We start from the raw sequence: 24,238 nt of genomic DNA, 5'->3' as shown, positions 1-24,238 counted from the left end.
CACTTTTAGATTTTAGCTCAGTGATACCCATGTTAGACATCCAACCTACAGAACCATAAGAAAATAAATGTGCATTGTTTTAAGCCACTAAATTTATCATATTTTGCTATAGCAGCAAGAAAACACTAATACAGTCTTCAATGAAGTAGTTTTATTTTTAATGGTGTTTTATATTACTGTTTAGCATATAATTAACATCTGATAATTTTAATAAAATGAATAGTAGACTTTGCGTATATTAGTTGCAGTATTATTCCTAATTAAATAGTGATAATTATAATAAACTTATGTTGCACTTTAAATGCTCTATAACTGGTTTCATACCTCAAAAACAATGTTTCAATGTTTTTAATATACATTTCATTTATATTTACACTAAAGATAAATATCTAGTTGTAAAGCTACATTTATAGTACAAAATGAACATATAAGCAAAGCAGAAGAGTTTTTATTTTCTAAACAATTACCCTTGTATTCTGGAGTGATGGGACAAGGATAGACAGCAAAGTATATACAGCTCTTGTACTGATTCCTTTACTTTCTAATAAACTAGTAGTTTATTAGTTGTGAAATTAAACCAAAATTGTCATGACTGAAAATATATTCTTTAAATAGCATATGTACACAGACAACACCTATGCAAGGAATTTTTGATATAAGATCAAAATTAGTTTTTGGTTTTCACTGTTGCATAGACTCAATGATTCTATGCCAAAATATGTACATAAATTGTAAAACATTCAGTATTTGTCTTTGAATTGTAACATTGAAAATGTGTTGAAAAAATATGTAATTCAATGTCCTACTTTTAAGTTTGATGGACATCTGAATGAATGGACAGGGACAATGTACAGCAGTTAGTAGGCTAAACTAGAACTGAAAAAAATCACTGTATGGTGGCAAACAGGAATCATACACATAGAAATATATGCTGCCATAATAAAAATGGAAAATTTTTAAATGATTCATAAAATCGATGATTTGGAAAAACAAGAGAATCCAACTAACAGTGATCATTGCTCTTGTTCACTCCACCTAATAAAAAATTAAAGCTCATTTTGAATTTAAAAAAAAAATTGAAAGAACATCTACACAAATAGAAAATGCTACGAAAATGAGAAAAGATACAATACTACAAAGGAAGATTCCCTCAAATGATTAAGATTAGCAAATGATCAAATAATATAAACTCAACCTACTCTTCAACTCTTTCTTTGACATTTTCAACACCATATTAGGTGATAAATAACTTTGAAAACATGATTTAGGGTGACAGTAATATTCTCATAAAGTAATATTTCTCATAATATTCTCATAAAGTAATATTTCTCCTTTAAGATATTACACTTTCCAAATTCAGTCAAGGTTCAGTTCATTGTTATTGTTTTCCTAAGGCATCACAGAGGTCTGACTTTTTCACCATGTAAACTGTATTAGATAACTTCAGTGCCTTATATTGATTAAGAGTTAGGTGGGTTTAAAAATATATATGTCTGTGTGGAACTGGGAATATTTAATTTCTCTTAAAGTAACTAATAGTTCTATGAACAATTTATTTGCAATAAACAGATCAATTTTTCATCCTTGTAATCGGTATGCATCTATTTAGCTATTTAATTGCAATGTGCTTTGGTTCATTAGGTGGCTACTCTTGTGTCTCAGCCTAGTTAAAATTTCACAGCAAGTTAATCTGTTTTATTACAAATGAGAACACAAGTGATAATGTCCTCATCATTTGCCAAATACAGGGTTAACGGTAATTGCAACAAATCAATAAGGGCATTTAAAAAGGAAAATTGCAACTCTAAAACTCCAATCACTTATAGTCATTGATGAGTTCATTTTATTTGGTATTTATGACTTTTACAACCCTGTCACACTTCATGTATTTCATTTGGGCCCCATTGACAACAGCTGTAGCTCTTCTGAAACACTACAGTTCTTCTCTAGATTCAAAGTAGCCAAGGGGAGACATTTCCAAGATTGATAAATACTTAATCAAATGCCCATTTCCCCCTGCAATTAGTAAAATTATCTGTGATAATAACTCAAATTCTAGCATGTATGTTTATAGTTCAGGGCTTATGCCTAATAAGAAACATTACAGAAAATGTTATTATTTAGTACATACTATGCCCTCTTTTATCATACTTTTCCCCTTTCGGGGGGCATATATCACAAGTAGTCAAAGGAGACATTCATCATATTAAATCATTTGAAAGTACATTTGAACCTTAATAAAGAATAGGGTCAATGCTTAGAAAATTCATTTTTATACAAGGTTTAACACAATCAATTTGGTTTAGGATTTAGTTTTTTGGCACTTAAGTATCAACTCTGCCGATTTTCATGTATATTCTTTATTTCATCTCAATATATTCCTTTACATCCTTGGAAATATGGTAGTATACATGGAATGTGTGAAGTACTAATAAATGCATATTAAACATGTGTTTATATGTGTGTGTACATGTGTATAGTTGACTTTTACTAACAACTGTATCAATCAATGTTAAATTGTTACCACTGACATCTTATTATATTGTTATCAAATAGTCAGTGTGATTATTATATAATTTTTTATAATTTTTATTTAATTGGAATTCAACTCTCTATAATTATGCTTCCAAATAGTAATCTGTTAATGAGTTCCTAAAGGATTTAATGGCTTCACTACTGAGGAGTGGCTTTTGGAAGTTTCTCTGAGTGCTAGATATTTTTTATTCATGCATTTGTCATGATATTTCATATTTAATTGATGTGCTCCTTCTCTATTGTCACCAGAGTTTTGCAGAAACAGAACAGATTGAAACTTGACAGACTTTAATAATAAAATCAAGGACAGGGAAATGAAAAGTTTATTCATTGTTGCTGTTAATTTACCTTATTATTAATCCTGAGGAAGAATCTGATGCCCAAATTTGGTATCTCTGAACAACATTGGAAACATGACAACTTATGGATCTTTACAAATTGATTTAAGATTTACTCTCTGGGGGCACTTGGGTGGCCAATTAAGCAGCCAACACTTGGTTTTAGCTCAGGTCATGATCTCGAGGTCCTGGAATCAAGCCCTACATTAAGCTCTGTGCTCAAAGGGGAATCTGTGGATTCTCTCTCCCTCTCCCTCTGCCCCGCCCCCTGCTCATGCTCTATCTCTCTAAAATAAACAAGTTTTTATTATAAAAAAGTCTGTATTCCATGATTAACAATTATGAATGTTAACATAGGTGACTATGGCAGGATTTTCATGAATTTAGATAATATAGGCACATTGAGGTTGCAGCTGGAACACAAAACCATGAAACACTGCAAAATCATAGGCACAGTCTACATGTGATATAAGTTATATTAGGGCAAAGGATCCTTTCGCACCTTCAATATGATCAACTTGTTCTGGAAGAGGGTGACATTTTAAGGAATCAGTCATAATATCTACTCATGGCTTACAAATGCCCTTGAGTGGGAAAATATATTAATTCAGTGGGAAAATGCAGAGTTTCCAAATTGTGTTTTGGGCTTGGACCACCACCACCCACCCAAACACACAGACACACAGACACGCAGACACATGCGCACACACACACACACACACACACACACACCCTTCAGTTCTCATTCAATATATCTTCACCTCATGTTCTAAAAGATAGTAATTGCTTTGTCTTCTCATAGAGCATTGTTTTTCTTTTTCAAGTTCTATTTAAATTCCAGTTAGTTAACATAAAGTATAATATTAGTTTCAGATGTATAATTCAAAATAAAGCCTCAACCAGTGATTTTTTTAGTGAATTTGAATTATCATAAAGAATCCTGTGTTAATTTTAATACCAGATGTTCACATGTTAATGCCACTGCCTTGTGACCATTTCCTATCAATTCATTAATTGCCAGCTGCTTGGCCAAACAAAAAACAGAGCTAGTCAGATGGTACTGGTAAACAGCCAAATAACTGCGTCCTATGTAAATTTCTCAAATTTCTTGTCAGAGAAAACTATGCCACACGGATATTACAAAGTATCCCATGATGTATGGAATTGTTGAATCGCTATATTGTACACCTGAAACTAATATAACACTTTATGTTAACTAGCTGCAATTAAAATAAAAATTTAAAAACAGTTTCCCACAGATAAAAAAAAAAAAAGGTACTTAAATGTCAAATAGGAAATAGGTTTTTATACCAGTCAGGTATATTTTACCTATTTTGCTCTCAGGATCTTGCCACACTCAGTGATATAACTGAATGATGAATAGCCTTGCAAGCCTACTGATCATAATGCAGATTCCAATTCCTGTTATAGCTACATGAGTTATGAAATACAAATGCTACTAGTGGAGCCAATGGTAAAGGGATCTGCAGCAGAACTAAAGAATTGTGCTTGGAGTAACAATATTTCCAACTAATTTTTGTAAAAACAAAAACCAAAAAAAGAAAAAAAATTGCAACTTGTAATGTCTTTTCTAGTTTTGAAATTAAATTCTGCATCACTATCATTTATTTTAGAAATTCTCCCCAAAGTTTAATATCCAATTAATCATTTTTAATTCATGCAACAAATATTTATTAAGAATCTAATGTACCAATTGGGGATGGAAAGAAGGTCCATGGATATTTTCACATGAGATGTATATGTTCATAGTTCAAACTAAAGACTAAACAATTCCCCATAAACATTCAAAGATGGCTCAAAATAAAATACAAATCAGATCAATTTGGGTATTAGAATGGACACTCCTTTCCAGTCCCCACCAAATTCCTAACTCTTTTTTCCTGCGTGGAGATCAAAGCAGCCATGACAGGTGAACAAATAAATGCTTTGCAGAGAGAGAGAGAGTCCAATACATGTATATGTATCTAATGGTGAGGGAACCCTTAGTTCTGGTACTGATAAGGGTTACACAGAGGAATGTATATAAAGGAAGTGACTCTTTTCTCAGGCTAGATCTTGGCCATGATATTGGTTTCTACTTATTGATATGGATCCTTGAATATAAAACATAGTAAAATAAAACAATATTTTCTAATATACACTGGCTATTTACTAAATGCCAAACAGTGTTCTAAGTGTGTTGACAAGCCTTGTCTCATTTAGTTTCATGTTAACACTATGAGGTAGGTATAATTACTCTAGCCATTTCACAGGAAGATGAGGCAAACTGAGATACAGGTATACTAATTTGCTTAAGGTCACATAAAAAGGAATGGTGAAACCAAAAATCAAATACAGGCAGGCATTCTGACTTCAGAGCCCATACTCTTACCCATTAGGACGTACTGCCTCCAATGAAATCTGCTTCTTAATTGATCTAACTTCGCTAATAAACTATGATGGTTCTAGCCAGAAACAGTATATAATTCTATAAATTATTCTGAAGGTGGAGCTTACATATGTTTCATTTTAGTGTTTTTGACAAAGCAATGTGACATACTCATTTGCACATATCAAATCTTGCAAAATCAGTGAATTCTGTGTTCTTGCCCTCTTTTCTAACGAAAAAATGATGAAATAATAATAATACAGTAAGCCAGTATTCAGCAATAACTGTCCTTTTTAGCCAACTGCAAGGCTAATTGCAATATACTTGATTTTTTTAGTCTGTATTACCCTTTTCCTCAAAGATCACCAGTGATTCACAACCTTTTGCCCACCCTACTTAATGCTCTAAAACAGTGCTATCCAATAAAATGTTCTGCAGTGATGCAATGTTCTGCACTTGCATTGTCTAATATGTGTCACAAGTGATGTGTGACTTTTGAGCACTTGGAATGTGACTACTTGCAACAGAGCAACTGAAGTTTTCATTTTCTTTAATTCATTTAAATTGAAATAGCCATATATGTCTAGTGGCTGCTCTATTGAACAGTGTTGTTACACGGATATGTCTATGTATCTAAAACTCATTGCTGGACTCCCTGGGTGTGTCAGTCAGTTAAGCATCTCCCCTCAGTTCAGGTCATAATCCTGGGGTCCTGGGATCAAGCCTCACAGGCTCCCTACTCAACAGGAGTCTGCTTCTCCCTCTTCCTCTGCCCTTCCCCTCCATCATGATTGCTTTCTCTCTTAAATAAATAAAATATTTTAAAAAACATTGTTATTTATAATGGTTACATGGTTTACATCCATGGAGATAGGGAATTGTATTAAACTATAAGCAAATTTATATATATATATATTCATATATATATATAAAAATTTTATATATGTATATATAAAATTTAGAAGTACAAGTTTCTAAAAGTCACCTCACTTCTCAGATCCCTAAAAAGCTATGTTTTTTCTCTCCTACCTGTGAAAAGAAAATTTTTAAAAGATGACAGCGGTGGTGAATAAACAGCCATGTCTATTCTTCATGTTAGTTTTCACTATTTGAGGGCATTTGCAGGAATCCACATCTCTAATTACCAAATGTTTCTCACACTGAGGTAGAAACATTTACACACTGGTAGAAGAAAAATACTCAAAGGCAAACATGTTCCTTTCAGTTTGACATCATTCTTTGTTAAGATGGTATAATTTCAATGGTGAAACAAACTGCTTAGTCATTAATTTTCATAGAGGTTTCTCAAACTTTTAGTTAACATGTTATGTTACTCTGAAGAAATAGAAATTAGTAGACAAAGTGGTTTCAAAAGTTTTGGTTTTGTTTAATGGATATGAAGGGAGATTGGCATGAAGAGTTTGATTTGATAAACATTTCATATTTCATATAATGCTTTAAAAGGAAAGTCTTATCTTGAAGTGAAGCCTGTTCAAACTAGGGCCAATTATTAAATATCCACAGCAATTTTGTGAGTCAGGTATTAAAATGATGGTAACTTGAAATCACTCCTGATGGAAATATTTACAACACAGAAATTGGAAAGTGTTATAAGTCAGAGCTTTTCATTTTTATTTATTTATTTTTAGATCTGGTTTACAGGCATACTATTGGATGCTGGTTCAAATAAAAAACATAGAATGTTTAAGTCCTTTATAGGAATCTGGGGGTTTTATTTCATTGTAATATTCAACATTATCTGACTAGACAAATATTAAGTATATGAATAAGTACACTAAATGCTGTAGTCATTTGAGTTTTTGAGCATTCAAAGGAATACAAATAGAGTGTCATATGATAAAAATACATGTTAGGTAAATATGCACTCAATTATAGTTGTCTGCATCCCATGTAGTTCCCTTTAAAGAACCTGAAAAATTGGAAACCAACATTAGTGCAGTAACAAAACATCTATTAAAATATTAAACAAAGTCTGTAGGAAAATTCAAATCTTTATATTAGTTTCCATTCTTGCTATGATTAGGAACCCAGGTCTTACAAAGTATAAAACAAAATCTGCAAAACCATGTTTTCAAGTACATGAGTTCATTTGTCTATTTAAATTCCAATCAAAAATTATAAAACTATTAAGTCTGTTTATTGTTTGTCTCTCCTCATTAGATCATAAACCTTAAAACTTCTTGATACATAATCGGGACTCAATTGTTGGAAAACAAAAAATATAGATGGACCCCAAAACTTTTAAAACTAGGTATCAGTGGCTTATTCTGATTCAATTAGTTAACAAATGGGCTTGCTAACAAATGCCAATTGGGCTGGACTGAATTAAAATGAGGAGTTAACATGACTTATACATTAACCTAAAGAGTTTTTTGATGTAGACTCAATCAGAAGAAATGTATAAACACAGAAATAAATGTAAAGAAAGTGAGATCAATTTTGCAGGAAGGAAAATTGAAGTGCAGAAATATTAAAATAGTTGCTTCCAGACCTTTAATTAAAATGTTAAGTGCTGGTAATTAAATATGGTTTGTAGATCAGTCATTCACTAACTTGATAACCTCTATTTATCATATAGTACTAATACTCAAATCACGTGATGTAAGACCAGCTTCCAAAGGAGATAGAGATCACAGTCTCATGATCATCAGTGGCAAGGCACAGGTATCAGCTTAACATAAACTATGCTAAAGAAGAGTAGCTGCATTTAGGATACAAAACTTTCTTTTAATATCATAGCATTTTTTTAAATTCCAGGAACATTTTTAAATGATATGAGGAAAAGGTAAAGTTTTACTTGAAAGCAAATAAAAAGATATGTAAACAATAAGAATAATTCGAACATATGAATAAATTGGTAGGTCTTTTGGTGAACTTTCATAAATTTTAATAAACTAAACACATATTTTGGACTTTTTGTATAATGCTCCTAATCTCTTTCTGTGTATATTGTTTCTGATATAAATTTATTTTTCTGCAACTGAGTTTTAAAATGCTGATAATAGGGGCAGCTGAGTGTCTCATATGGTTAAGCATCTGCCTTCAGATCAGGTCATGATCTTTGAGGCGGGAGATGAAGCCTCCTCACATCAGGCTGCCAGCTCAGCAGGGAATCTATTTCTCCCTCCTTCTCTGCCTCTCTCTCTGCTCTTGCTCTCTCTCTGTCTCTCTTTCAAATGAATGAATAAAATCTTTATTAAAAATGCTGGAGAATGAACTAGACCACTCTCTTTCACCATACACCAAGATAAACTCAAAATGGATGAAAGATCTAAATGTGAGACAAGATTCCATCAAAATCCTAGAGAAGAACACAGGCAACACCCTTTTTGAACTCGGCCATAGTAACTTCTTGCAAGATACATCCACGAAGGCAAAAGAAACAAAAGCAAAAATGAACTATTGGGACTTCATCAAGATAAGAAGCTTTTGCACAGCAAAGGATACAGTCAACAAAACTAAAAGACAACCTACAGAATGGGAGAAGATATTTGCAAATGACATATCAGATAAAGGGCTAGTTTCCAAGATCTATAAAGAACTTATTAAACTCAACACCAAAGAAACAAACAATCCAATCATGAAATGGGCAAAAGACATGAACAGAAATCTCACAGAGGAAGACATAGACATGGCCAACATGCACATGAGAAAATGCTTTGCATCACTTGCCATCAGGGAAATACAAATCAAAACCACAATGAGATACCACCTCACACCAGTGAGAATGGGGAACATTAACAAGGCAGGAAACAACAAATGTTGGAGAGGATGCAGAGAAAAGGGAACCCTCATATACTGTTGGTGGGAATGTGAACTGGTGCAGCCACTCTGGAAAACTGTGTGGAGGTTCCTCAAAGAGTTAAAAATAGACCTGCCCTACGACCCAGCAATTGCACTGTTGGGGATTTACCCCAAAGATACAAATGCAATGAAACGCCGGGACACCTGCACCCCGATGTTTATAGCAGCAATGGCCACGATAGCCAAACTGTGGAAGGAGCCTCGGTGTCCAACAAAAGATGAATGGATAAAGAAGATGTGGTTTATGTATACAATGGAATATTACTCAGCTATTAGAAATGACAAATACCCACCATTTGCTTCAACGTGGATGGAACTGGAGGGTATTATGCTGAGTGAAGTAAGTCAGTCGGAGAAGGACAAACATTATATGTTCTCATTCATTTGGGGAATATAAATAATAGTGAAAGGGAATATAAGGAAGGGGGAAGAAATGTGTGGGAAATATCAGAAAGGGAGACAGAACGTAAAGACTGCTAACTCTGGGAAACGAACTAGGGGTGGTAGAAGGGGAGGAGGGCGGGGGGTGGGAGTGAATGGGTGACGGGCACTGGGGGTTATTCTGTATGTTAGTAAATTGAACACCAATAAAAAATAAATTAAAAAAAAAAACAAATAAAAACCAGGGAGCTCATTGAAAAAAAAAAAAATGCTGGAAATGGGCAGCTCAGGTGGCTCAGCGGTTTAGCGCCGCCTTCAGCCAAGGGTGTGATCCTGGAGATCCGGGATCGAGTCCCACGTCGGGCTCCCTGCATGGAGCCTGCTTCTCCCCCTGCCTGTGTCTCTGTCTCTGTCTCTCTCTGTCTCTGTCTCTCAGGAATAAATAAATAAAATCTTAAAAGAAATAAAATAAAATAAAAATGCTGGAAATAAGGATATAATATAAATACCAGGAGATCATTAACTGTAGAGTTGCTAGCACAGGTGGCACTCTAATCACATTAAATTGTATATTCTGTGAACTGATTATTTCTCCCAAATTCATATGTTGCAACTCTAACCATAATGTGATGGTATTTGTGTGGAGGCCGAGAAAATTAAGGCCATTCCACCTCAAGTTCAGCGTTAGCACAAGTACAGCCATCTCAGGCCCCTGTGAATAAGAGCGAACTTTACCCTACTTCAGTTACAGGAAAAACCGCAGAACGCTCTTGAAAGCCCCGTATCAGAATGAGAACAGAGCTTAAGAAATTCCTCCACCCCTTCTGGAAATCCCCTAGACCAGCCCATAAAAACCCAGCTGAAACCCGCCTCGGGGTCCAAGTCCCTGCTCTGTTGTGTCGGGTATACTTGGACAAGCTCGAGCTTGCTAATAAACCCTCATGCGCTTGCATCCGTGTTGGCTCCTTGGTGGTTTCTCGGATTCGCAATCTTGGGCACAACAATTTGGACATGGAATTTTGGGGGGTTAATGAAGTCATGGGGAGGCATAGCCTTCATGATGGGATTAATACCCTTATAAGAAGAGATATAAGAAATTTTGCTTCCTGTCTGTCTTTGCCATGTGAGAACTACAGTGAGAAAGTGGTAATATGCAAATGAGAAAAAGAGCTCTCACCAGGAATCATAAGGCACTTTGATCTTGGACTTTCCAGTCTCTAGAACTATGAGAAATAAATTTATCATATTTAAACCATCTGGTCTATGGTATTTTGTTATAGCAAACTACTAAGCTAAGACAATATAATACACAGCAAAGAGGGTTAATCAGGTTGTTATGACTTTCCCAAATTCACAGTGCATTTGTCAGAAAGAAATCAAATTTCATAATTATGAAATTCCTTTCAAAATGTTAAATTTTCTAATGGTATTCTGGGAGGTCAATTGACTCTTAGATGGTCAACATCATATAAAAGGTACGGTGACCTCATTTCAAATATTTTGCAAAACAATGAATAATACTAGCTAAAATTTCCATTTTTTTTATGCCAAAATGCTGGGACAAAAAAAAAAACTGTAAATAGAAGAGGAAGATGGTGGTGGAGTAGGAGGACCCTAGGCTCCTTTAATTCCATGAACACAACTAGATAATTATCAAATCATCCTAAATACCCCAGAAATAGACATGAATACTGACAGAACAAATTCCACAACTAAAGGCATAGAAGAGGCTACATCAAAGGAAGCAGAGTACAGAGATGTGGTTTAGAGAAGAAATAGATCCTGGGTGCTACAGAAAGTAGGGAGCTATGATTGCAGAGAAGTGACCATCAGAGAAGACCACACAGGGGAACACACAATGAGAACATTTCCCCATAGCCATCGATCTAGAAAATGAACTGAGATGAATTCAGTGAGTTCTTGCAACCATCAGGGCTTAAAACCTAGAGTTTTAAAGATCAGAAGTCTTGGCTAGGATAGAGCCTTGCGGGCACTGCCCTTCTCCTGGAGAGGAGGCAGGCAAATAACCCAGGGGCAGATATCATGGAAACATTGATCTGAAGAATGACTGGGAATAGAGTGGGGATATTATTTGCTCTTATTGGAGCATTTCCCTGAGTGTCAGCATTCACAGAGAAGCTTCTTCTAGAACAGTGGAGCTGGCTGGTGCCATCTGTCTCACTGGCACCTCAGCGTAAACACAAAGCTACCTGCAGGAAGCAGCCCAGAACCAACAATAAGTTGCTAATTTGCTTCACCAAGCTTAACCCCGTGCTCTGTAGCAGGTCTTCCTGTCTCAGTTAAACTTGCCTCAGTCTCACCACAGAGTGCCCCTTCCAAAGAAAATGAGCAAAAACACCCACCCACACCACGTCTCCTGACCAGAGAGTTCCACAGGGCCTCAGTTCTGGTGGAAGTTATGTCAGATCTCATTTAACAAAAAGACCAGGGCTCACCTGCATAAAACTTGATACATTCAGGCCAGGGGCCAAACACTGTCCACAGCAGGCAAGTAAATACTATACAGACAATTGGCCTGAAGGAAAGAGCAGCCAAAACACAATAGCAGAACACACACAGCACACACTGGAGACACTTCCTGAAGCACCAGGCAATGGGCATTACATGACTTCTTCATAAGGCCATTACTTTCAGGAGCAAGAGACGTAAGTGCCTTTTCTAACAGAGAAGATAGATATTTAGACAAAATGTGAAGATGAAGGAATTTATCCCAAATGAAAGAACAAGATAAGGCCATGGTGACAGATACAAGCAATAATAATAATAATAATAATAATAATAATAATAATAATAAAGGTAACAAGCCTGATTGAGAATTTAAAGCAATAATCATAAGAATACTCACTGGGCTTGGGAAAAGAATAGAAGACATCACTGATACCCTACTGCAGAGATAAAAGATTTAAAAATGAATTGATCAAACATGAAGAAGGCAATAAAGATTAGAAATAATCTTGATACAATGAACAGGAATCTGGAAGAAGCAGAATGAACTAGTGATCTAGAAAAGAAAATAATGGGACATAATAAAGTTGAACAAAAGAGAAATAATTATGAAACATGACAATAGACTTAGGGAACTCAGTGACTCCATCAAACATAATAACATTTGTATTATAGGAGTCCCATAAAAAGAATAAAGAGTAAAGGGGACAGAAATTTTTTTGGAAGAAATAATAACTGAAAACTTCCTTAATCTGGAAAAGGAAAAAGACACCTAGATCCAGGAGGCACAGAGAACACTCCTCAAAATCAACAAAGGTAGACCCACATCAACACATATTATGCTTAATTTTGCAAAATATAGTGGTAAATAAATAATCTTAACCAGCAAAACAAAAGAAGTCCATAACATGCAATGGAAGACCCAGAAGGCTAGCTGGGGATTTCTCAACAGAAACTTGGCAAGCCAGAAGAGAATGGCATAATATATTCAAAGTGCTAAATGGGATAAACCTGGTACCAAGACTGCTGTATGTAGGAAAACTATCTTTCAGTATAGAAGGAGAGATATACCCAGACAAGTAAAAACAAAATGTCTAGCAATTGTAAATATTTATGCCCTCAATTTGGAAGCATGTAATTATATAAAACAATTAACAGCAAACATAGGGAATTCATTGATAATAATACAATAATAATAGGGGGCTTTAACACTCCACTTACATCAATGCACAGATCATCTAAACAGAAAATCAAGAAGGAGGGCAACCCGGGTGGCTCAGCAGTTCAGTGCTGCCCTCAGCCAAATGCATGATCCTGGAGACCTGGGATCGAGTCCCAGGTCAGGCTACCTGCATGGAGCCTGCTTCTCCCTCTGCCTGTATCTCTGCACCTCTCTCTCTCTCTCTCTCATAAATAAATAAAATTTAAAAAAAGGAAACTGTGGCTTTGAATGACACTAGAACAGATGTACTGAACAGATATATTCAGAACATTCAATCCTAAAATGGAAAGTACATATTCTTTTCAAGCATATATGAGACATTCTTCAGAATAGAACATATACTAGGTCACATATCAGGCCTCAAAAATTATAGCATCATTTCTGACCATTGTGCTATGAAACCTGAGATGAACTACAAAAATGAAAAAAAGGAACGACTATAAATAATCAACATGCTACTAAACAATGAATGAGTCAACAATAAAATCAAATAATAAATTTTTAAAAACCATTAAAACAAATGACAAAACAAACACAATGGTCCAAAATCTTTGGGATGCAGCATAAGTGGTTCTAAGAGAGAAGTATATAGCATTATAGGACTCAAGAAGCAAGAAAAATCTCAAATAAACCTAACCTTACACCTAAAAGCTAGAAAAAGTACAACAAATAAAATCTAAAGCCAGCAGAAGGAAGGAAATCGTAAGTACTAGAGCAGAAATAAATGATAAACTAAAAAAAAAAAAAAACAGATAAAACAAATCAGGAGCTGGATATTTGAAAAAAATCATAAAATTGATACATCTCTAGCTCCCCTTAACAAAAAGAAAAGACTAAAGGAACCAAATAAATAGAATCACAATTGAAAGAGAAGAAATAAAAATCAACATTACAGAAATACAATTTAAGAATATATTATGAAAAACTATATGCCAACAAATTGGACAACCTGGAAAAAAAGGACAAATTCCTAGAAATATATAAATTACCAAAACTGAAATAAGAAGAAATAGAAAACTTGAACATACCAATATCCAGCAAAGAAATTGAATCCGTATCAAAAAGCTCCCAACAAGCTAAAATCCAGGGCCAGATGGCTTCAGAGGCAAATTCTATCAAACATGTAAAGACAATTGAATACCTATACTTATTAAACTATTTCAAAAAATAGAAAAGGAAGAGAAACTTCCAAATTCATTCTATGAGGCCAGCATGATCTTGATACCAAAATCAGGTAAAGATTTCACTAAAAAGGAGAACTACAGGTGAATATCCCTGATGAACACAGATGCAAACTTCTCAACAAAATACTAGCAAAGTGAATCCAACAATACATTAAAAAATATTTTCCATGATCAAATGGCATTTAATCCTGGGTTGCAAGGGTGGTTCAATGTTCACAAATCAATCAACATGAGGTATCACATCAATAGTGGAAAGGATAAGAATGATACTATCATCTCAACAGATGCAGGAAAAGCATTTGACAAAGCACAACATCCATTTAAGATAAAAACCTCAAATAAGTAGACTTAGAAGAAACATACCTTGGGTCACCTGGGTGGCTCAGTTGATTGTCTGACTCTTATATTCTTATACATGGCTCACATCATGACCTAATTGGTCCTGAGATCAAGCCCTGAGTTGGGTTTTACACTCAACAGGGAGTCTACTTGAGGATGCTCTCCCTCTGCTTCTCCCCCACTCAATGTTCTCTCTCTCTCTCTCTTTCTCTTTCTCATAAATAAATAAATAAATAAATAATAAATAAATGAATAAATAACTCTTTAAAGAAAAAAAGGGACATACCTTAACATAATAAAGGCCATGTATGAAAACTCACAGATATTATCATCCACAGTGGGTAAACCTGACAGAATTTCCTCCAGAGTCAGGAGCAAGACTGGAATGTCCACTCTCACCACTGTTATTTAACACATTACTGGAAGTCCTAGTCACAGCAATTGGGAAATAAAAATAAATAAAAGGCACCTAAATTGGCAGGGAAGACATAAAACTGTCACTATTTGCAGATGACATGATACTATATATAAAAAGTCCAAAACACTCCACCAAAAACTGCTAGAAGTGATAAATTCAGTAAAGTCACAGGATGCAAAATCAATGTACAGAAATCTGTTTCATTTCTATACAGCAAAAATGAATCAGCAGAAAGAGAAATTAAGGAATAAATCCCAATTACAATTGCGCCAAAATCCATAAGATACCTAGAAATAAACCTACCCAAAGGGATGAAAGACTTGTACTCTAAAAGCAATAAAACATTAATGAAGATGTCACAAAGAAATGGAAAAACATTCCATACTAATGGATTAGAACAAATATTGTTAAAATGTCTGTGCTACCCAAAGCAATCTATGCATTTAATGAAATCCCTCTCAACATACCAATAGTAATTTTCACAGAGCTATAACAATCCTAAAATTTGTATGGAACCCCAACAGATCCTGAATAGCCAAAGCAATCTTGAAAAAGAAAAGCAAAGGTGAAGGCATCACAATTCCAGATTCCAGACATCAAGTTATATTACAAAGTTGAAGTGATCGGGGATCCCTGGGTGGCGCAGCGGTTTGGCGCCTGCCTTTGGCCCGGGGCGCGATCCTGGAGACCCGGGATCGAATCCCACATCGGGCTCTCGGTGCATGGAGCCTGCTTCTCCCTCTGCCTGTGTCTCTGCCTCTCTCTCTCTCTCTCTGTGTGACTATCATAAATAAATAAAAATTTAAAAAAAAAGATTTCAAAGTTGAAGTGATCAAGACAGTATGGTACTGTTTTAAAAACAGATAAATAGATCAAAGGAACAGAAGATAAATCCCAGAAATGAACCTACGATCATATCTAGCACTAATCATTGACAAAGAGGGAAAGAATATGCAATGGGGAAAAGGCAGTCTCTTGAACATGTGGTATTGGGAAAACTGGACAGGAACTTGTGAAAGAATGAAGCTAGACTACTTTCTTACACCAAACATAAAAGTAAACTCAAAAAGGAATAAAAACCTAAATATTAGACATGAAACCTTTAAAACTTTAGAGGCAAACACAAGAAATAACTTCTTTGATATAGACTATAGCAACTTCTTTCTAAATATGTCTCCTGAGGCAGGATAAACAAAAGCAAAAATAAACTATTGGAACTACATCAGAATAAAAAGCCTCTACACAATGAGGGAAACTGTGAACAAAACTAAAAGGAAAACTAAGGAATTAGAAAATATATATACAAATGACATATCTGATAAACGATTAGTATCCAAAATGTATAAAGAACTTATAAACTCGATACCCCAAAAAGAATAATACAGTTAAATATGGACAGAAGACATCAATGAATATTTTTCCAAAGAAGACATACAGATGGCTAACAGACACATGAAAAAATGCTCAACATCACTCACCATCAGGGAAATGCAAATAAAAACTACAATGAGATGTCTCCTCACACCTGTCGGAATGGCTAAAATCAACAACACAAGAAACAACAGGTGTTGGCAAGGATGTGAAGAAAGGGCAACCCTCTCGCACTGTTGGTGGGAATGCAAACTAGAGCAGCCACTCTGGAAAACAGTATGGAGGTTCCTCAAAAAGTTAAAAATACAACCATCTTACAACTCAGCAAGTGCACTGCTAGGTATTTACCCAAGGAATACAAAAATACTAATTCAAAGGGATATATGCACCCCAGTGTTTATAGTAGCTTTATCTACAATAGCTAAATTATGAAAACAGCCTGTGTCCATGAACCGATGAATGGACAAAGTGATATAAATTATATATTATAATATATAATATTAATAATATATATTATAATAATATTAATGATATATCAATACATATTATATAAATTATATATGTAATGTACATATTAGTAATCACCCAGTTTCAAAATCATGGAAAACTTATTTCATCTTTTAAATATGTTCATGGATGATTTTTTTTTCTCAAAGATAACTCTGTTTCCTGGTTTAGCCTCTAATCAAATATTCAGACAACAAAGTTCTGATTAGCTAGGATAGACTGATTTATTGAGGGCCACAATCTTTGCAGGTAGCTTATTTATACTTAGCAGTGGAAATATATTTGGAGTTTAATAAAAATTATCAATTTTTCTTGTCCTTTCCTCAAATTTTTTTCATTATTTAAAAAATCCCCAAAACTGGAAGCTAATTTAAAATGAAACAAAATTGTCCAGGATCTCACATTTCTTCTCCCTTTCTTTCACAATTCCCTATGTACACTTATTATAATCTTATCAAAATTACCAAAGTCCAGTTCAAATCCAACAACTGTAATGCTTTTCGTGATCCTTTCCTCCTCTTTTTGCCAAGCGAAGTATAATAACTCCCTCCTCTAAATTTCTATAATATTTGGTGATGCTGTATGCCATTCATCACAGTCGTCTTGTTAGTGCAAGCTAAATCGGTACTTGTTGTTTGTATCACATTTTGTTTGTGAGTACTGGAAGTCAAGAACTATGTATTCTTTACCTATATCTCATATCATTCAATACAACATGTATACATTAAGGGTATAATATTTGTTGAATAAATAAAGAAACAAAGGAACCAGTCAATGGGTTGCTCTTATTAACTACTCTTTTGATTCTATATACCCTTTTATTATCTCCTTGCCAAAAGAAAAAAAATTTAAAAACCAAGTTCCCATGACACTTAGAGAGAGGGCAGAAAGGCCCTATGCCAGACTAATAGAAGACATCAGGACAGGTTACAAAATATTATTTATGTTTCATTACTCAGTGGTCATGAAATTTTGAAAAAAATAGTATAATGATGATAATGATAATGCTATAATTTATCATAAAAATGCTTAATGTTTCAAGTTTTTAGCCTACATTTTACTCACATTATCTCTGGACAGCCAATGAATAAGTGGGATAGATTATTACTATAACATTTAGTTTACAGTTGAGGAAACAGGTTCATGCAGTTTTAATGTTATATCCAAGGTTATTGAGCTAAAGTGACAGGATTGGAATTGAAACTTCGGTCTTTCTAACTATAAGTCCTGTATGGTATATATTACCCCAGAACTACCTCCCAAACACCAAAAATGTGCAGTGTTTATTTCACCCTACAAATGGTAATGATTTTTTGTACATTATTCTACTCTTCCATTGTTTAGCGATGCCTCCCACAACTGTATTCATGATTGCAAGACATGAAACTAGAATTAAAAGTGAGATCTGTAGTCATGGAATAAAAACAAACAAACAAACAAACAAAACACCTTAGCAGGCCTAGTCAGAAATAAAATCAATACTATATGATAAACAACTGAGTCAATGAGCTGTGTGTTTATACTGAAGATTCAGTGGTATTGCTATTATTTTCTCAACACTTACATACAATTAAAACCTGTGTCCTCCTCCAAATCATGATTCTTACCTTTATAACAGAGGCCCCAGCTCTGGAGAGTGGACTGTGAATCTGGGCTGCAGCAGCCATGTTGGCAATAGTATTGAGATGGTTCATCTGATTCATTGCCATGGCAACTGATGCAGGAGGTAAGCTGACTGGAAGTAGGGGATGAGGCATCATCATAAATGGCAGATCCAGTCCTAAAAGATACAGTGCATGTTAAATTACTACATTTGGAAAAGGAAAATCACATCAAAATTGATGCTATGAAATAGTAAGAAAAAGTGTCTGAATTCATTCTTGTTGGCTTTTCTTTTAAATCAAGTTTTATTATATCCTAGTATCTCTTTAGGCAATTAATGGTACCTAGGATTGAATATTGCTTTATATTTTTAAAATTGTTCTTATATCCATAAACTTTTATCTACCTATTCCTTGCTCTTGCTCTCACTCTAAAAATATTTATAAGACGCAATTTTTTACTCATAAAAACAAATAAAAATCTTTAAGCAAAACGACATTTTGTTAATTAAGAAATAATTTTATTTTTAATAATTATAATATATTGATGTGTTAGCTTATAACTTAATACCTTCTTTAAAAATATAATAGTGGTGCTGGTAAGACAGGATGTATATTCTCTAGGCTTCAGAATTATTGAAGTAAATAGGACTTGGAATATGTTCTTTTTAAAATGATTTTATTTATTTATTTATTTGTTTATTTGTTTATTTATTTATTTATTTAAGAGAGAGAGCATGCAAGTAAGGAGAGAAGCAGGAGAGAGAATCTGAAGCAAATTCCACATTGAGCATGAAGCCCGATGTGGGGTTCAATCTCACGTTATTGAGATCACTACCTAAGCTGAAACCAGGAGTCTGACTCTTAACCAACTAAGCCACCCAGGTACCCCTTGGAATATGTCCTACCCTTTTAGTTATAATCTCTAAAATGAATAGTATGGCTCTAATTTAAAACTTTATCAATAATGAGTAACTCCCCTATCAAAATATTCAACCTATTTTTAATTTGGTGACAAATACCAACATCATTGAGTAGTATCTAGAATTCTGTTTGCTTTCTTATGCAAGATAAAATAGTTTTCACACGCTTTCCTTTTTTCCTTATTTACATATTCCATATATTTAAATATACAATGTACAAACACATTTTGAATTTAAGAAAGTATAATAAATAGCCACCATAAGTTTGTTGTTTGTTTGTTTATTATTAATGGATAGAAGACTTAAATGAGAGACAGGAATCCATCAAAATCCTAGAGAACAAATTCTTACTAGATATGTCTCCAAATCAAGGGAAACAAAGGCAAAAATGAACTACTGGGAATTCATCAAGATAGAAAGTTTCTGTACCGCAAGGAAACAATTGACAAACCAAAAGACAATTGACAGAATGTGAGAGGATACTTGCAAATGATATATCAGATAAAAGGCTAATATATCCAAAGTCTATAAAGAATTTATCAAACTGAACACCCAAAGAATAAATAATCCATTCAAGAAATGGCAGAAAACATCTAACAGACATTTCTCCAGAGAAAACATACAAATGGCCAATAAACACATGAAAAAAATGCTCAACATCACTCGGAATCAAGGAAATACAACTCAAAACCACAATGATATACTACCGCACACCAGTGAGGTGGCTAAAATTAGCAAGTCAGGAAACGACAGATTTTGGTGAAGATGTGGAGAAAGGGGACCCTCGTACATTGCTGGTGGGAATACAAGATGGTCCAGTCACTCTGGAAAATAGTATGGAGGTTCCCCTAAGAGTTGAAAATCGAGCTACCCTACAACCCAGCAATTGCACTACTGGATATTTAAACCAGTCTTATCCATGTTACACTTGTGGTATCTGCAGATATGTCATCATGGAAAAGCTAACAAATTAAAATAGTTGTCTACTTACCCCTGATGAGGTTGGGATTTGTGAGGATACATCTTTGAGCAGAGGCTAGTGAGGGTTTGTCTAACATTATGGATATTAACATCACTACGATAAGTAAACCATAGTACTTTACAATGTATCTTAAACTGTTGCCTCAACAATAATCTTGTCTTCATTTGGGCAGAAGCCCAGAAACTATTTTATCTTCCATAAAAATAATAGAATTCTAGATACTACTCAATGATGTTGGTATTTGTTAATAATTTTTAACAGATAGTCTGAAACATCCTCGTCTATAATTTTTCCTACATTGTTATAGATTATAGAAATCTACAATGGATAGTGTTTATGTTGATATCACACACAATTATTCACTATTAATAATATCTTTTTATCCTCTTTGCCATCTTCTTTTTTCCTTGCTTCAAAGATCACAATAGCTATTGAACAACAACAAAGCAATAGGAAGTATATTCAGAGTCCCACTAAATCTCATTTCTCAAAACAATAGTAACAGTAACACAAACTCTCAAAACACATACGTTTAGGACAAAAAGCAGGTTTAAACATAATGCCGTTAATTGATTTAACATCTGTCTCCTGGCCTCAACACTGATAGTTGAACTAAAGCCATTAACAACAACAAAAAGATAAAGTTGTGCAATAGAATCAAATATATACTTAACAGGTCCCATGCAACACTAAAGTAATCATCTCAGTTGAAAAAACTCCTATATAAAGAACACAACATTCACCAATATTTGTGATAAATTCAGCCGTAAAATGTATTAATAGAATTTCACAAGGATTTAAAAAGGTTAGAAACTTAAATTCTGCATGGAAATCAAGAAGGGGAACATACTCTGTACTTCCTATGACCGCTAATTCCCACAGAATTTTAATAAAATATTTTAAACTCCCCCCTATCAATTTACTTATGGCTCACTATATCTAAATACTTATAAGGAACAATCTGCCAAATCCAACTTTTCAGTTTTAAAATTTCCTACTGTATTAATTCATTAAAGAAGCCTCAATATAGTGTAAACACTGAATTTAAAAATGGCCTCTGCATCCCCTTTTAAAATACACATTTTTCAGTTAGCCTTCCAGAATTACTTTGATGTATATGCATTTTTATACTATACTCATCATATGACTTTGCTATAATAAGATGTTACGTAACACATATTAAATTAATCACTGTTTATCTTTTCCCAAAAGCTTTACTTTATACTCAACATAATAGTAACCATGAATGACATAAATAGGTTTCTATACAAGATTCTCATTTACCCAAGATAATTATAGATCTCAATTCTTCTTTGTGTACTCAGTTTTAGTAGAAAATTGATCAAACTGGAAATGAAAAGTAGCCATCAGTGCCTCCTTTAATCACACAATACTTAAATAAGCCTTTGATCAATTTACATTTCCCTTAACAGTGTAATAATCTGTCCTCAGTCTCCAAAGATTTTCAGCATCATTCAGATACCATCTGGCCATATCAAGTCATATGCCTACTTACAGTCCAATTGATGTGCAAACTAAATACAGATTACAGAGTTTAACAGCCTATTGATAGTTTTAAAATACAATTCATCAAACATTTCAATAGACCATGAATTACTTAAAAGTTACACTTTCAGATCATGACCTGAAATAACTGTCGGTTGACTATAATACCCTAGACTCTAAGCTAATATTTACATCACTGGCTAGTTTAACAGTGACCCCACATGAGCTGCACATGCAAAGCATATACAAAAACTGAATTATGTAAGTCAACATTTACCCAAAGTTGAAAACATTAAATTAAGAGCCATCAAAAGTACACCACACTCTAACAACCTGGCTCTTTTAGTAACATGCCAGAAATACATAGACTTTTAATAGTATGGTAATTAAATTATTTTTTTAAATCACCGAAATAGTCATCTCTTTCCTGTTAACCTCAAGGTCATCAGGCTAGCTACTATAAGCATATTTCTAAAGCATCCTGGTATTCCAGTAACTCCTATAAATTTTATGTAAATGAATAGCACCACTTCTTCCTAGCTACTAAGGCTATAAACTTCAGTAATACTCTAATACTCCTTCTAAAATCCCACACTCCCTAATTTCCAAGTCATGTTGACCTCTGTAATATCTTGCCATTTCTACAGTCAAGTACTAATCCTATCATAACAATTTGGTACCCTGTTTTCTCAGTTGGTTCTCCTATGCCATTTCACTTGCCTTTCCACTCCAATTTTAAGACTTTAGTGGCTACTTAATATCTCCAAAATAAAATATAAGCTCTTTGGTTCCATGTGAAGTTACTTTTCTAGCTTCACTATCTCAGAATATTCTTCTATGTATGCTCTACTTTAGCCTCACTAGACTAATTGTAGCACTCTACAATTTGAATTCACCCTAGCCTTACTCTTACTCATGCCCCTGTCTGGAAACTACCTCTTTAACCCTATTTATTTAGGTGTGGTAAAATTTCTTCCTTTTTAAATCAATAGACTTCCTTTTTAGAAAAGTTTTAGCTATATGGCAAAAATCAGCAGAAATTACTGAGAAATTCCATATATCCCCTCTCCACCAGCAGTTTCTCTGCTTATTAACATCTTGTATTAGTATGGTATATTTGCTGTGACTAATGAATCAATATTGATGCATTCTTTTTTTAAGATTTTATTTATTTATTAATGAGAGACACACAGAAAGAGGCAAAGACATAGGCAGAAGGAGAAGCAGGCCTCCCACAAGGAGCCCGGTGCGGGACTCGATCCCAGACCCTGGGATCACACCCTGAGTTTAAGGCAGATGCTCAACCACTGAACCACCCAGGCACCCAATATTGATACATTCTTGCTAATTACAGTCCATAGTTTGTATTTGAGTTCATTCTTTGTATTGCACGTCCTATGTCCTATGGCTTTTCACAAATGCATAATACCGTGTATCATGTTTTACAGTATCATACAGACAGGTTCCACTGCCCTAAAATCTCTTGCATTCCACAGATTCATCCCTTCATTATTACCTTGGGTTTTTCCCCCTTCGTTTTTAATTCTTTATAGATATATCTATCCCTCAATGCCATATAGGTGGAGTCATAAACTATTTTTTTCAGACTGGCTTTGTTTCACTTAGAAACATTTACAGTTCTTCCAAGACTGTTTTTTGAAAAAATTTTTCTTTTCAAGTGCAGTTAATCAATGTTACATTAGTTTCAGGTGTGCAAGATAGTGATTTCACAAGTTTATACATTATGTTATGCTCACCCCAAGTATTGCTACCATCTGTCACCATACAACACTATTACATTATCATTGACTACATTCCTCATGATGTACCTTTTATTCCTATGATTTTTCATTCCATAACTAGAAGGCTGTATCTCCCAGCCCTGTCACCCATTTTGTCCATCTCCCCACCAGCAACCATCAGCTTATTCTCTACTAACAAGAATGATTCTGTTTTTCATTTGTTTATTTCTATTTTTTAAGATTCTACAAATGAGTAAAATCATATGGTATTTATATTTCTCTGATTAGGTCACTTAGCATAATACCCTTAGGTCCCTCCCTGCTTTGCAAATATCAAGATCACATCCTTTTTTATCATTGAATAAGATGACTGAATATATATATATTATATATATATGTATATATATATATATAATATATATGTGGTGGTGAATATATATGATAGGGCTGAATATATCTTTTGACTTAATGTTTTCATTTTTGGGGCAAATATCCAATAGTGGAATTAT

The 24,238-nt window shown here is 34.2% G+C and overlaps 1 protein-coding gene across 2 annotated transcripts in view; it reads right to left on the bottom strand.

The window, feature by feature from the left end:
- Positions 1-24,238, bottom strand: part of DACH2 (dachshund family transcription factor 2) — a 180,806-nt gene that overhangs the window by 128,272 nt on the left and 28,296 nt on the right. For both annotated transcript variants that reach the window (XM_049107473.1, XM_049107472.1), the window contains exon 2: positions 18,583-18,755. In XM_049107473.1, the coding sequence (XP_048963430.1) occupies positions 18,583-18,755 (173 nt within the window). The remainder of the gene's footprint in view (positions 1-18,582; positions 18,756-24,238) is intronic.

Source organism: Canis lupus, chromosome X (assembly GCF_003254725.2).
Source record: "Canis lupus dingo isolate Sandy chromosome X, ASM325472v2, whole genome shotgun sequence".
NCBI classification, from domain to species: domain Eukaryota; kingdom Metazoa; phylum Chordata; class Mammalia; order Carnivora; family Canidae; genus Canis; species Canis lupus.
The sequence above is the reverse complement of the archived record's forward strand: the minus strand, read 5'-3'. Positions and strand labels throughout refer to the sequence as shown.